Here is a 13,815-nt window from a genome sequence, read left to right on the forward strand (position 1 = left end):
CCACTGTGGAAAATGGTATGGCAGTTTCTAAAAAATAAAAACGAAACTAAAAGTAGAACTACCATATGACCCAGCAATTTCATTCCTGGGTACATATCAGAAAAAAGGAAAACACTAGTTTCAAAATATCCAAGCATACCAATGTTTATAGCAGCATTATTTACAATTACCATGGTATGGAAGCAACCTAAGTGTCCATCAACAAATGAATGGATAAAGAAGATGGGAGATCTGTATAGACATATAGTTATAGTGGAATACTACTCAGCCATAAAAAATGAAATTTTGCCATTTGCAACAACATGGATAGACTTGGAGGTATACTAAGTGGAATAAGTCAAAAAGAGAAAGATAAATACAGTATGATATAATTTATATGTGGAATCTAAAAAATAAAACAAACTACTGAATATTACAAAATTAAAATGGACTTACACATATGGAGAACAAACTAGTGGTTACCAGTGGGGAGAGGGAATAGCTGGAAGGGGGCAATATAGGGGTAGGGGACTAAGAGGTATAAACTATTAGGCATAAAATAAGCTACAAGGATATATTGTACAACACAGGAAATATAGCCAGTATTTTATAATAACTATAAGTTGAGTATAACCTTGAAAAATTGTGAATCATTACATTGTATACCTGTAATTTATATAGTATTGTACATCAACTACATCTGAATTTTAAAAAAAAGTAAAAAGAATACATCTGTAAACATCTTGAGTTCCTTTTAGAACTCAGGAGAATGTATATCAAATTCAGGTCACAATTTCTATTTTTTTTAATTTCTTAGTGTAAAGAATAAACAATATGGTTTGCAATACTTCTTATCCATTTTAATGTTATTATACCTATTTCCTATACAAAGATTTTCTGAGATGTTTCATTTGATATGCCTAATAATGGCAAGACTCTATTTGATGTAGAGCCTAAATTGTTTTCACAAACATTTGGAAAAATAAAAGAAAATAATGAAGATAACCAAATCTGTTTTGACTAAACATACGACAAATTTTGTAAAAGGCAGAGATTCCAGGAAAGAGTAAGTTAACAAAATACCTAAATTAAATGTGTTTGTAAACACAGTATATACTTTAAGAACTAAAAATATTTATTTTTCTGTTTCATCTTAGTATAACTAAAATGTAATATAATTCATAATGCTCTTTACTGTATTTAATCTCGTGTATGTTTCATAAAACCTACATTAGGGTTTTTTTGTTGTGACTTGCATTGGTTGTGTTGAGGCTATGGCTAATCCGTAGTCTAACTAAAGTATTTTTATAAACATGCAGAAAGAAGTGAAAAATCATGATGAAGATGTTAATATTAGTTCTATTTTAACTGAACATCACAGAAAAGAAAAATACAGAGATTCTAGTAAAGATTTGAAATTTGTTAAAATGAGAAATGCCTTAGGAAGGCACACATATGGAAATCAGGTAAGACCTTCCAAATTAAAAGTAATTTATTTACATTTTACACTCTTTTCTAATAATGCCAGTTATGAAGTTGTTTCTTCTGAATTATGTATATGTTATATGTGTTTATAAAGCATTTGTGTATAATTTTTGAAAGAGTACAAAAATGAGTGCTATGTACCTACCAGCTAGGTTAAGAAATAGAGCATTACCAGCTTTTTAAGACTCTGCTGTGTCATTTCCAAACTGCATCCCTTTTTCTTCCTCTTACCCATGATAGGTAACCTCTGTTTTGGAATTTGTTTTAATATTTTCTTATTTTTCATTATAGTTTTACCACCTACATATGTATCCCTACCAATACATTGTTTAGTTTTGCCTGTTAATGAACTTTTCTAGTTTGTGGTATTTATAATCTTCTGTGACTTGCTTTTTTGCAGGTGTATGTGTTTCATTGTTTCACAGTTATACCTTTTATCCATTTTACAATTGATAAATATTTTGGTGTCTTTTTACTGGTTTGTTTTTGATGGATTGATTGGTTTTTGTAACTGTGAGCATTTCTGCCATGAATAGTATGAACCTTTTCTTACATTACTTTTGGTGCACATGTTCAAGAGTTCCTCTAGCTTAGGATATATCCCTAAGAGAATTCTGGGTTATAAGGACTGTACATGTTCAAGTCTACTAGATAATGAACAACTGTTTTCCAAAATATTTTACTAATGTATACCCACTCCAACAGTGAATGAGATTTTGTATTGTATATAACTTTTTTTTAATGTGTCATAATTCAGACTCGTCTTGAATTTATATGGATTTTGTAACATACATCATTCATGTTTACATTTGTTTAATTGTGGTCTAAATATGTTTAGAAGGGAATTAAGAAAAAGGATGAAGATATTCAAAGGAATTATACTTTGAGGAAAAAACACAAAAGAGAGAAAGAAAGAGATTCCAGGAAGGACAATGAACATGACAAAAGTACCTTAAGAAAGCACATTTATAGAGATCAGGTAAAACTTTGTAAGCTAAGCTGAAAAAAAACAAAAAACAGTTTTAATTTCTTTTGGCTCTTCCCTAATATCACCTACACATATAATCTGCTTTTTGTGATTGCGTGCTGTGTTAAATATAACTTGTACATCTTATGAAAAGAATCTTCTTGATTTGATCTGGTGTAATATTCATAATTAATGTTATAATTAGCTTTGGTTCACAATGAAAATATTTTTACATGTGTACAGAAAGAATTTGAGTTAATAATCAGGATATTCAAATATATTTTATTTTGCCTGACTAAAACAAAAAAGAAAAGAAAGGTTCTGACAAAAGAGGCTAAAATTCTTAAAATGAAAAATACACGTGTATGTAGTTTGGCTAATACATTCTAATCTAAATAATCTAAATTTTAGGGGTTGTTTTTTTTTTTTTTTCTTTTTTTTTTTCACGGTACGCGGGCCTCTCACCGCCATGGCCTCTCCCGTTGCGGAACACAGGCTCCGGACGCGCAGGCTCAGCGGCCATGGCTCACGGGCCCAGCCGCTCCGTGGCATGTGGGATCCTCCCGGACCAGGGCACGAACCCGTGTCCCCTGCAACAGCAGGCCGACTCTCAACCATTGCACCACCAGGGGAGCCCAATAGCTTGTCTTTTAAACAGGATCCTTCTTGTGTTAATTTTTCTAGAGTGTAACTTTATTTTACAGTCTAGACAGCGTGTTTATATGTATTCAGAAGGATCTTCAGAAGAATGATAAAGGTAAATAATTATGTTTTGTGGGAACATGGCAACCAAAAAACAAAAAAACAAAACAAGGGAGAGAGAGAGGTTCCAAGAAAGGTTTGGAACAGGTTAAAATAAAAATTACTTAAGAAAGTGCACATGTAAATATCAGGTAAAACTTTGCAATTAAAACATTTGGTTTTTAATTTTTTTAATTTCAATCTGTAATCTTTATGTAATATAATTGTGAGGATCTTTGCTGTAGTTAACACTGCATGAATGTGTTCTTGTGTTGTCTATTGTGATACTTAGCATTTGTGTTGACACTCTTTAGTACATTGTGTAAAGTACTTTTTTGTGTATACAGAAAGAAATGAAGAATTCTGTTTTTGCTGATCATGCCAAAGAATCAAAAACCAAGGATATCAGGACAGATGTGGATATTGCTGACATAAAAAATGCCTTAAGGAAACACATATACAGAGCTCAGGTAGAACTTGACATACTAAAAATTTTGTATAGTTTTCTCTCATTCTGTAGTGTAACCAAGTATAATAATAATAATGAGTCATTTTATTATTATGTTTAATATGTCTTAAAATAATTTTATTCATTAATTTTTGTTAATAGTAATTATTGTCTGTGGACATTTAGTAAATTGCTGAATTCTCTGCCATTTATACCTCAGTGATATCACGGGTAAGTTATGTGTTTTATAAACTGCTGTAACTTGTTGCTTGTTAACCTGCTATTGGAGAATGAGGGCTAGAGGATCCCCGTTTCTGTTGTCCTCGTTCAGCCTCAGTCTGAGAAAGGCTTTGAGGCTCCCTGGGTTTTGGGGAAGGGCTTTTTCAGTATTCTTGCCCTGCCTCAAGTAATAGGGGATGATCTGGGATCACCATCTCTTCCTGCCTCTCTCTGGGGGTAAAGGATTTTTTTCCTATTTCCTTATCCAGCAGGTTATGGGGTTTGCATGTGTGCCCTGAGGGTAACCACATTTGCTACCCTTCCCACAGCAGCTGCTGTTCAAGTCTCAGCCTCCACCACTAGGGAGACTTTCTTTGGTCTCCCACCCTGTCTCTTTTCGTTTGCATGAGCACCCAGCGAGGTCCGTGGAGAAAATCACACCATTGAGTGCAAACTCCCTGCATTTTGTTGATTCCCAGGGGTTCCGTTTTCTCATGCTGGCCCACACTTGGCCTATAGTAAGTGGTGAAAAATTTAAGCTGAAATCTTACCCACTGTAGTGGAGTCCTCCTATTCCTGCTAAACTCTCTCAGATAAATCGGTGCTCATGTCCCATGTCCTTGGAGGCTCCTCTCTTTCTTCATATCTCTGTTTAGTTTGTTGCACTAAGACCTCTGCTGTCCCAAGGGTTCAGATGAAGTTATCATTTCGTAGATGTTCCATTTTTATTGTTCGTAATGTGGGAAGGCCTCTCTTTTCAGCTTTCTATATCCTAAGTGGAAGCCAAGCCTCTATCATTGTTTTAATTTGTATTTCTTCTGTTAGTAGCAAGTTTGAGCATATTTTATGCCTTCACTTGCCATTTGTGTATTTCTTCCTCTGCCGACTGCTTGTTGGTACTCTTTTCTCTATTTTTTCAGTAGGTTGTTTTATACCACTGCTTCTAGAACTCTTTATATAATCAGGATATTATCTCTTGTTATGTTTGCAAATATTTCTCCAGTATAATCTTTTAAACAAATACAAACTTACAGGTATTTTACAATAGAGGAAGATTTTACATGTGATTATATATAAAACATGACTAAATTTTTTCTCCTATGGAGTTTTATACAAAAGTCCAGAGGAGCATTTTATAAATGCTCTCTCCATTTATATTTCTAATTATTAAAATACTAAGGACAGTGGACCTATTCAGGTCTTCAAAGTAAACATGACTTTACCTTTTACATTATTTTAATTTAGAAGGGGAAAATAGAGACTGTTCATAGTCATGAGAGTGCCATTACCCTAAAATGATGGAGGTCCCTAGTTAAACATGAGAATCAGATCAATTATATCTATTAATGTCTTCCTGAATCTGATTTGTAAGTTTGGCCAAGGTTTTATGCTTTGTAAGCTGAACTGTATTTTTTGACCTAAAAATGTTTAATTTTAATTAATGGTTTCTGTTTTGTAGGCTATAAGATACAGCTGCATTAGAATAGATAAACAACCAGTATACAATGTTGAGGTAAGAAATTTGGAGTAGGGTGCTGATGGGAACAAAAATAAGCTTTATGTTTTATTATTAGTTGTTTTGATATAAAGGTGTGTGTTGTCAGCAAGACAAAGCTTCTTATCAAATTTGAAATGTAGTTTCTCTAATCAGAAGTGAAAAAGAAAAATAGTATTCTATCAAAGCTCCAAAAAAAATTCTATAATAAAAATTGATAAGAAGAATTAAAAACTTACCTTGTACTCATCACAGGTGAGTTATGTATCCCTATTCATACATTTCATAGGTTTCATAATTACTACTTCTAGATTAAATTTTCAGTGTAATACTTATGAGTATATTATTTTCTTTATATCATTATTCATTCCTTTAAAATTGATTGTTTTAGTCCATGAGTCTTTCAGAGTATTCTTGATTCTCAACTAGGTCAAAGGAGTCACTTTTATTGTTAAAAATATTTTGACCAAAGGGGCTGTATTTTGTGGAACTCTTAAGAGTTATATTAATGTGCATGTTCAGAGTAATTTTATGATGCTGTAGCAGTTGTCACTTTTTGCAAATATTGATTCTGCTTGATGACATCTTAATATATGTAGCATATCTTAATAGGCATAGTTTGCTTATAAGTTTAAAAGAACACCAAAAAATAATTTTGCATCTAAATTAAAACTATGTGTGGTTGTACCTCCAACTGAAGTCTCATTATCAGCCAGACTTTGCAAATGCCTTTTAAAGTTTTCCTTTAGAGGTAGTGTTTCCTCTTACTATTCAAGGTGACAGAGAATAATAAATAAAACAATAATGTATATGTTTTGCAGTGCAATTTTATTGTTGTAAAACACATTCATACAAATCATATTTTTGGAACCACATAACAACATAGTGAAGTAGTGAGGGCAGGGATTGTTCATTTTACAGATGAGGAAATTCAGGCTCCTTGCTAATACAAAATTTCATCTCAGAATTTTCCCCTTCTTTTCTTTGAGTCATAGAATCTTTCCTTTCTTAGGTTAAAAATGCTGAATTTCCCAGAGGTGTATTAAATTTAATTGAAAGCCTCATAGAAGGACAGTTTTTTAAAGAAGCAATTGAGGAACTTTCCTCTTTGCAGTCACATTATATCCCTCCTGTTTGCCTTCTTCACGCTCTTCTAGAGAACATTCTACAGGTAAGAGCAGTCTTACGGGTTTTATAGTCTTTCAAGGAATGTTAAACTATGAACACTTTCTCAGTTTTTCTAAGTTTATAGTTTATTTTCTCTCTTCATTATTTCTTTTCCTCATTTTAATAATAAATGCAGTACCTATTTATTACCATTTCTTTTCTGTTTTTAAACTCTATACTAGGTATTACTCTGAGTGTTTTAACTTAATATTTTCTCAGAATTTTTTTCTGTGGCAGTAAAGTATCTAATGTAAAAATCAAATTATAAGGATCTAGAATGTCATTTAGTAAATTACTCATTTAGTACACTGGTAATGATTTTTATTCATAGTATATGTAGACACTGAACTTACTCCTTGTTCCTATTGTGAAAACCAATAGGAACAGCTTTTCAAAGGTAGATTTCTAGTCATATTCTTCATCAAGGTGACAATTTGAAGAAACAACAGGTTTAAGCTATGTCAGACTAATGCTGGTGATAAGTCAGAATGTTACATGTAAAGTTTCTTCAGTTCATTTCAGGTCACATTTGGGAACTCTTTTTATCACACTATAATCATGAGAAGTAAAATGGACATATGATATAGATTAGTCCCAATAGCTAGGATTATCTAATATGTAGGTACATATTTAGAGTGTGCCTCTCTCTCAGTTGCAGTATTCAATTAGCTAAACATCATGCTTCCATCTGTTCTCCTTTGTCCAAACACATATTTTTGCCAAGAAAGTTAGGTCTGGGTTATTATAGTTTTAAACTAAATTAGCTGGTAAAACTGTACTTTTAGCTATTGTGTTTTATTTGTTTGTTTATTTTTAAATAATAGGATAACATAGATACGTTTTCTGGTCGATACTTTCATATATTGTCAGCTCTTCTTCACCTTCACCCTCCTTGGAAGTCCCCAGCCATGTCAAGATATTACTTAGAATTGTTTCAGTGTCCAACTTGTATGAAAGGGGCATGGTCTCTAATAGAAGTGCTTATCAGGTAAGGAATTCCACATGTGAGGATGTTAAATTTCATATAGTTAGTGTTCTGCTATGTATTTTTTAGATACTGATAAAAGAAGTACATTTCTTTTTAGAAAAAAATTTTTTGTGTGTGTAATGTTTGTGTGTTGTATTTATTGCAAAGGCCAAGTCTAAGTTGGTCATGTTTGTCGATCATTTTATTTTTAAAAAATGTTTAATAAATATATGAAATGGCTCACAGGAATGCCAAATCATTATTTATTTTTTAACAAAATAAGTTTGCATATTTTAAAAATTAAGAAAATGAATTCATTGGATAATGAATATCATAAAATTTTGGTTATCAACAGTATAAACATTTGTAACTGTATACAATATCTGTTTTAGTGTTTCTGTTATATTTTTTCAGCTAGAAATTTGAATTTTGAAACTGAACTTAATGTTTCCTAAATATGTCATCTCTTTCATGCCTCTGCACATGCTGTCATCTGCCTAGAACCTTCCTTTGTTTTCCATATGTTAATCTCTTCAGAAATCCCTCCTATTTCTGCTTCTTTCTCTCAAACAGAAGTAATCATTTTTCTATGTCTTCTCTGATAGCTCTCTGTATCTGATAGCCTTCCTTTGTCAGGGAAGTACTTTATTTTTATCCAAATGTTCAGTTTTAGGGCGGTCCATAGTAGTAAGAGAAAGGATACTTGACTAGCCAGGCAAAAGCTAGATCTTTGGTTACCTCTTGGAGATCATAGGGATTTACCTACCATCTTGGTTGTGTTATATTTGAAGGAGGCTAATCAGCAAGCTAGCATGCATTTACTTATTCTTTCAAAAAATGTTATTGAATAGCTACTGGGAGCCAGGCATTGTGCTATGTTTCAGGGGTAAAAAGATAAAAGAACAGTTCCCACACTTTTGAAGGTATAAACACAATTCTAACACAGTACTGTTCTAACATAGGTGTAGGATGTGAGCATATATGGTTTACATATTTGCCATTCTTCCTAATTTACAAATCTGTTTCTTCCTTCGCTGTCATCACCTTTATTTAAAAAGCCTTCATTGCTTCTTATGTAAACTGTTGCAATATCCACTTTATTGATCTTGATCCTACTTTTTCCCTTTATCTTCCAAAGTACACCAGTATGCTCTTTCCAAAGTGGTCTTTTCATTTCCCAGATAAAAGTCCTTCAACACACATATCACCTGTAGAAAACATTTTAAATTCCTTAGCAAAACATGTAAGACCCTTCATGATTTAGCCCTATTCATCATTTTCCCAGGCATGCCCAATGACTGAACTATTTTCATTTCTTATCCCTTTGCTCTTATGTTTTATCTGTCTATATAAACCTCCATTCTTGCCACCCTATAAATACCTGGCCTCTCCTAATTGTCCTTTAAAATGCAAGTCAAATGTCACTTCCTATCTCTTGCCCTTTCCTTTGAGTTAAGTTTTTCACTTAAATCAGCCTCTGACTTTTTTTTTTAATTTATTGTGGTAACATTGGTTTGTAATATATTTGTTGCATGTGTACATTATATGTCTATTTCTGTATACCTACAGTGTGCTCATCAGCAAAAATTGAGTTTCCATTTGTCACCATACAGTTGATCCCCTTCTCTCCACCCACCCCCCTGCCCCTTCCCCTCTGGTAACCACTACTCTGTTCATATCTGTGTTTGTTTTGGTTTGGTCTGGTTTGCTCAATTATTTTGGTCATTTGTTTGTTTTTTATATACCACATGAGTGAAATCGTAGGGTATATGTCTTTCTCAGTCTGACTTGTTTCACTTAACATAATACTCTCAAGATCTAGCCATGTTGTCACAAATGGCAAGATTTTTTTCTTTCTTATGTCTGAATAGTATTCTTTTGTGTGTGTGTGTGTGTGTGTGTGTGTGTGTGTGTGTGTGTGTATGTATCACATTGTGATTTATTCATCTGTTGATGGGCACTTAAGATTGTTTCCATATTTTGGCTAGTGTAAATAATGCTGCAATAAACAGAAGAGTACATATATCTTTTCAAATTAGTGTTTTCATATTCTTGGATAAATGCCCAGAAGTGGGATAGCTGGATCTTATGGTAGTCCTGCTCTTAATTTTTTGAGGGATCTCCATACTGTTTTCCATAGTGGCTACACCAGTTTACATTCCCACCAGCAGTGTATGCAGCCTCTGACTTTCAGAAGAGTAGATGCTCAGTGTTAAACATCTCCCTCCTCAGTGCTTATAATGTCTGGAACATAATAAGTGCCTTATAAATGCTTGGATGAATTAATTGATGCTACAGGAAATGGAATTCAGGCAGCTTAAAAGTAGACTTTTTAATAAACAGATACCCAGGTTTAATTACAAAATAATTGGGTCTGTTGGGAGTCTCAGGGAAGGTTCCCAGGAAAGTGGTAGGAATACAGATGAGCTGGGTGATACTCGTCTACTTCTGAGTGTATTTTTGTTTTTTGTTTGTTGGTTTGTTTTTGTTTGTTCTTGCGGTACACGGGCCCCTCACTGTTGTGGCCTCTCCTGTTGCAGAGCACAGGCTCCAGACGCGCAGGCCCAGCAGCCATGGCTCACGGGCCCAGCCGCTCCACGGCATGTGGGATCCTCCCAGACCAGGGCACGAACCCGTGTCCCCTGCATCGGCAGGCGGACCCTCAACCACTGCGCCACCAGGGAAGCCCCGTATTTTTGTTTTTATAAATTTATTTATTTATTTTTGGCTGCAGTGGGTCTTCGTTGCTGCACACATGCTTTTTCTCTTGTTGCAGCGAGCAGGGGCTTCTCTTGTTGCAGAGCACAGGCTCTAGGCATGCGGGCTTCAGGAGTTGTGGCACATGAGCTCAGCAGTTCTGGCTCGTGGGCTCTAGAGCGCTGGCTCAGTAGTTGTGGCACACGGGCTTAGTTGCTCTGCAGCATGTGGAATCTTCCCGGACCTGCGTGGGCAGGCGGATTCTTAACCACTGCACCACCAGGGAAGTCCCTGAGTGTATTTTTGAAATATTTCATAATGTGTGTTTTTAGAAAAAGAGGAAAGATGCTATGGTATCCATCTCTGGCAGTTTTCAGTTAGACTGAATAACTATATGGTCAAGGAGGATCTTTTAGAACAGATTTGAGTATTAAATGGATTGTTACATTTAATAGCTGTAAGGGCCCTCCTAATCTGCGAGTGTGGTATTCAAAATAGATGGGGAAGATGGAGACAGAGGTACAGAGTTATAAGTACATTGTTGGTATAATTGGTAATGAAGTTGGAAGAAAATTGTAATAAATGTTGTTGCCTGCACTATCTCTCTTAGTCCTGGAGTTCTGAGTAATTTTATGTTCTCTTTTAAAAAATACTGTAGGGCTTCCCTGGTGGCGCAGTGGTTGAGAGTCCGCCTGCTGATGCAGGGGACATGGGTTCGTGCCCCGGTCCGGGAAGATCCCACCTGCCGCGTAGCGGTTAGGCCCGTGAGCCATGGCCACTGAGCCTCCGCGTCCAGAGCCTGTGTTCTGCAACGGGAGAGACCACGGCAGTGAGAGGCCTGCATACCGCAAAAAAACAAAGAAACAAACAAATACTGTAGAACTGTGCCATCCAACCCCATAGCCACTAGCCACATGTGACTATATTTAAATTTAATTAAGATTAAATAATTAAAAATTCAACACCTCAGTTTTGCACAAGCCACATTTCAGGTGTTCAATAGAGCATATCCATCATCATGGAAAGTTCTGTTGGATAGGACTGCTGCAGAAGATGGAAAGAAAATAAATCCTGAATTTTTAAAACTTCAAAAAAAATAGCTCTATATGACCTTCATTTTACTAAATAATGAAAAATGAAATAATTTTGAGTAAGAGGAGGATTATAGAGAGTATTATAAATTGAAAGTGTAACTGGTCATCTGAATCAAAATGGTTTAATGAAATTCATAGTTTTTTTTCTTTTTCAGTGAAATAAAGAATACAAGGGGAGAGTACCAGATGGTTGTTAACCATTAACAATCACTGAAAAATAGAGAAATTAGATCTCTATTATTAGAAAATTAACTGTCATGGGGTATTTGACAGGGTTTAATTTTTAAAGGAAGAAAATATATTATTAATAAAATTTTGTTGAATTTGCTTTATATTTTGTTAGAGCAAGCTTTATTAAAATTCCAATGATTTTCTGAAGAAAGAAATACTTTGCTCACAAATTACTCAATGAGTTGTTGCATGTTATATGATTGTTGGGTTCATGTTTTCCAGGTCTTGCCTTTTCAGTGAAAGTTTTTGTCATCAAATTTCAGAAAATATTATTGGCTCTAAGTTGCTCCACCTGACACTGCTCAAATTTTTCTTTAATTTAGTTAAAAGTGAAGTCCGACATCTGAGTCAAAAGTAAGTTTTAATCACCAAAAAACATTTTTTCTATATATTGTCTTATGTACCATTTTTCTAATTATTTATCTACATATTTCTAAAAAAACACCTTGTTTTCTAGTTTCAAGTATATAGGTTTATTTTAAAAACATATGTCTAGATTCAGTCCTTCAGTAGCTATAAAGGTTTGTATGCTTTTTTCATGTTTCCTTACTTCACATTTTTACTTTTCACTAACTTACACATTTGGATAGGTAAGACTTTTTATTTTTCAGAATTTGTATATTTTTGAATTCTTTCGTAATTGAATGCTTAAGTAAAAAGCTATACCAGGTTTAATACTGAATCTATAATATCTGTAAGTTCTGCCTGTGTTCTAAAACCTGCAGTTGCATTAGTGTGTACTTGTTGATGATTATGTTGAAATGAAGCCATTTAAAAAATTTTGTTTATTATAACTAGATATTATAATTCTTATATATTAATAGACTTCTATATTCAGAAATTGCTAGAATTTTTTTGTTTTATGACAATATTATGCCTAATAACCATAATGGTCAAATTAGCAGATATTATGCCTAATAACTGTAGTGGTCAAATTGGCATAAAGATATACTTCTCATTCATATTTTTATTAGGTTGTATGACTGGTCAGATTCTCAGAGTCTGAAAATAACAGGAAAGGCAGTTCTTCTTGAAATCTTTTGGTCAGGAAGCGAGACATCTGGGCTTTTAACCAAACCAATAAATATGCTTTTGGAGTGGACTATATATTCTCACAAGGAAAAATGCAAGTCTAGTGATGTAAGTAGGATTAATTTACAAATGAATATTGGCCTATGGAAAAAAGTACTTCTTTGAAGTATGTGTCTTTTTTCTTCCCTTTATTCTTTGAATTACTTGAGACAAATTAACATGCACCCAAATACATCGTTTTCTACTTCGTTTATCTAATTTTAAGGTAAAGATTCTTGGAGGCTGGTTTTGTCATCTCACACTTGGCTGTAGTGCTACATCCACATTTGGACAGTTATTTGACCATTACTGTTAAGAAATCTATAGTTACTTATCACTCTAGATTTTTTTATTTTTGTACATTTCAATTTTTAAGGAACTTGTGTTTATAAAAATTGAGTGAATCCATACAACTTTTTGGTACTAAAAAAGTTCTACTTGTTTTTTAAAACACCTTTCTGGATGTTAAGAGTTATTTCCTGAACCATTTCTTCATAAGTAGGTTTTGCTTGTTGTTAGAAAATCAGCATGCAGTGATTTTAGTATATTATCTATATGAAGGGTAACTGGGAAAATTAAATGCAGAAAATATGTAAAGTGCATAGCAACATACTGCCCCACATTTTAGGTGCATAATAAGTGTTAGTCACCTTTCCTTTCAAAATGAGCTTTTGGGGACTTTATTATTAACATTTTTATATCATTAATTTCTGCTCATTTTTTTTAATTCCTTTCTTTTTCTCTTCTATCTTGAATATTTGAATCTTTTTTCTATTTAGTCTTTATTTCTAATATGTACACTTAATATAAATTGCCTTTTGAGTGGAACTTGAGATTCATTCTTCAAGTTTTGATACTTTAATCTCGGGTGCTCTTATTGTTTTTTTCAAAGTGTTTTTTATTGTCAATTACAAATTCCCCTTTGATCCAAGAAATATTTTAAAAGAGTGTTTTAAAACTTTTAAATGGATGGCTTTTAGTTGTCAGATTTTGTTTGTCTATTCTTTTGTTATTAATATCTAATAGTAAATTATAGTTAAAAAATGAGCCCTATATGATTTCCACTTTCTGAAATTAACTCAACTTTTTTTGACCTCATATAAGATTAGAGGCCAAAATGTGTTTTCTCTGTTATTCTACATTTTTCTCTGTCACCTATTAGGTCAAGCTTAAATGTTTTAACTCCTCTGACTCTACCTTGGGAATTTATTCTTTTTTTTTTAAACAGTGTCTGCTTTATATACAGTGATGCCT

General features: G+C 33.6%; 1 protein-coding gene across 1 annotated transcript in view; it reads left to right on the top strand.

Moving 5' to 3' along the window:
- SLF1 (SMC5/6 complex localization factor 1) overlaps nucleotides 1-13,815 on the top strand; it is a 57,624-nt gene that overhangs the window by 23,791 nt on the left and 20,018 nt on the right. Inside the window, exons 7-14 of the mRNA XM_024746980.1 lie at nucleotides 1,299-1,445; nucleotides 2,303-2,443; nucleotides 3,520-3,642; nucleotides 5,299-5,352; nucleotides 6,347-6,505; nucleotides 7,326-7,489; nucleotides 11,713-11,844; nucleotides 12,465-12,630. Coding sequence (XP_024602748.1) covers nucleotides 1,299-1,445; nucleotides 2,303-2,443; nucleotides 3,520-3,642; nucleotides 5,299-5,352; nucleotides 6,347-6,505; nucleotides 7,326-7,489; nucleotides 11,713-11,844; nucleotides 12,465-12,630 — 1,086 coding nt within the window. The remainder of the gene's footprint in view (nucleotides 1-1,298; nucleotides 1,446-2,302; nucleotides 2,444-3,519; nucleotides 3,643-5,298; nucleotides 5,353-6,346; nucleotides 6,506-7,325; nucleotides 7,490-11,712; nucleotides 11,845-12,464; nucleotides 12,631-13,815) is intronic.

This window comes from Neophocaena asiaeorientalis, unplaced genomic scaffold, assembly GCF_003031525.2.
Source record: "Neophocaena asiaeorientalis asiaeorientalis breed wild unplaced genomic scaffold, Neophocaena_asiaeorientalis_V1.1 scaffold550, whole genome shotgun sequence".
NCBI classification, from domain to species: Eukaryota; Metazoa; Chordata; class Mammalia; order Artiodactyla; family Phocoenidae; genus Neophocaena; species Neophocaena asiaeorientalis.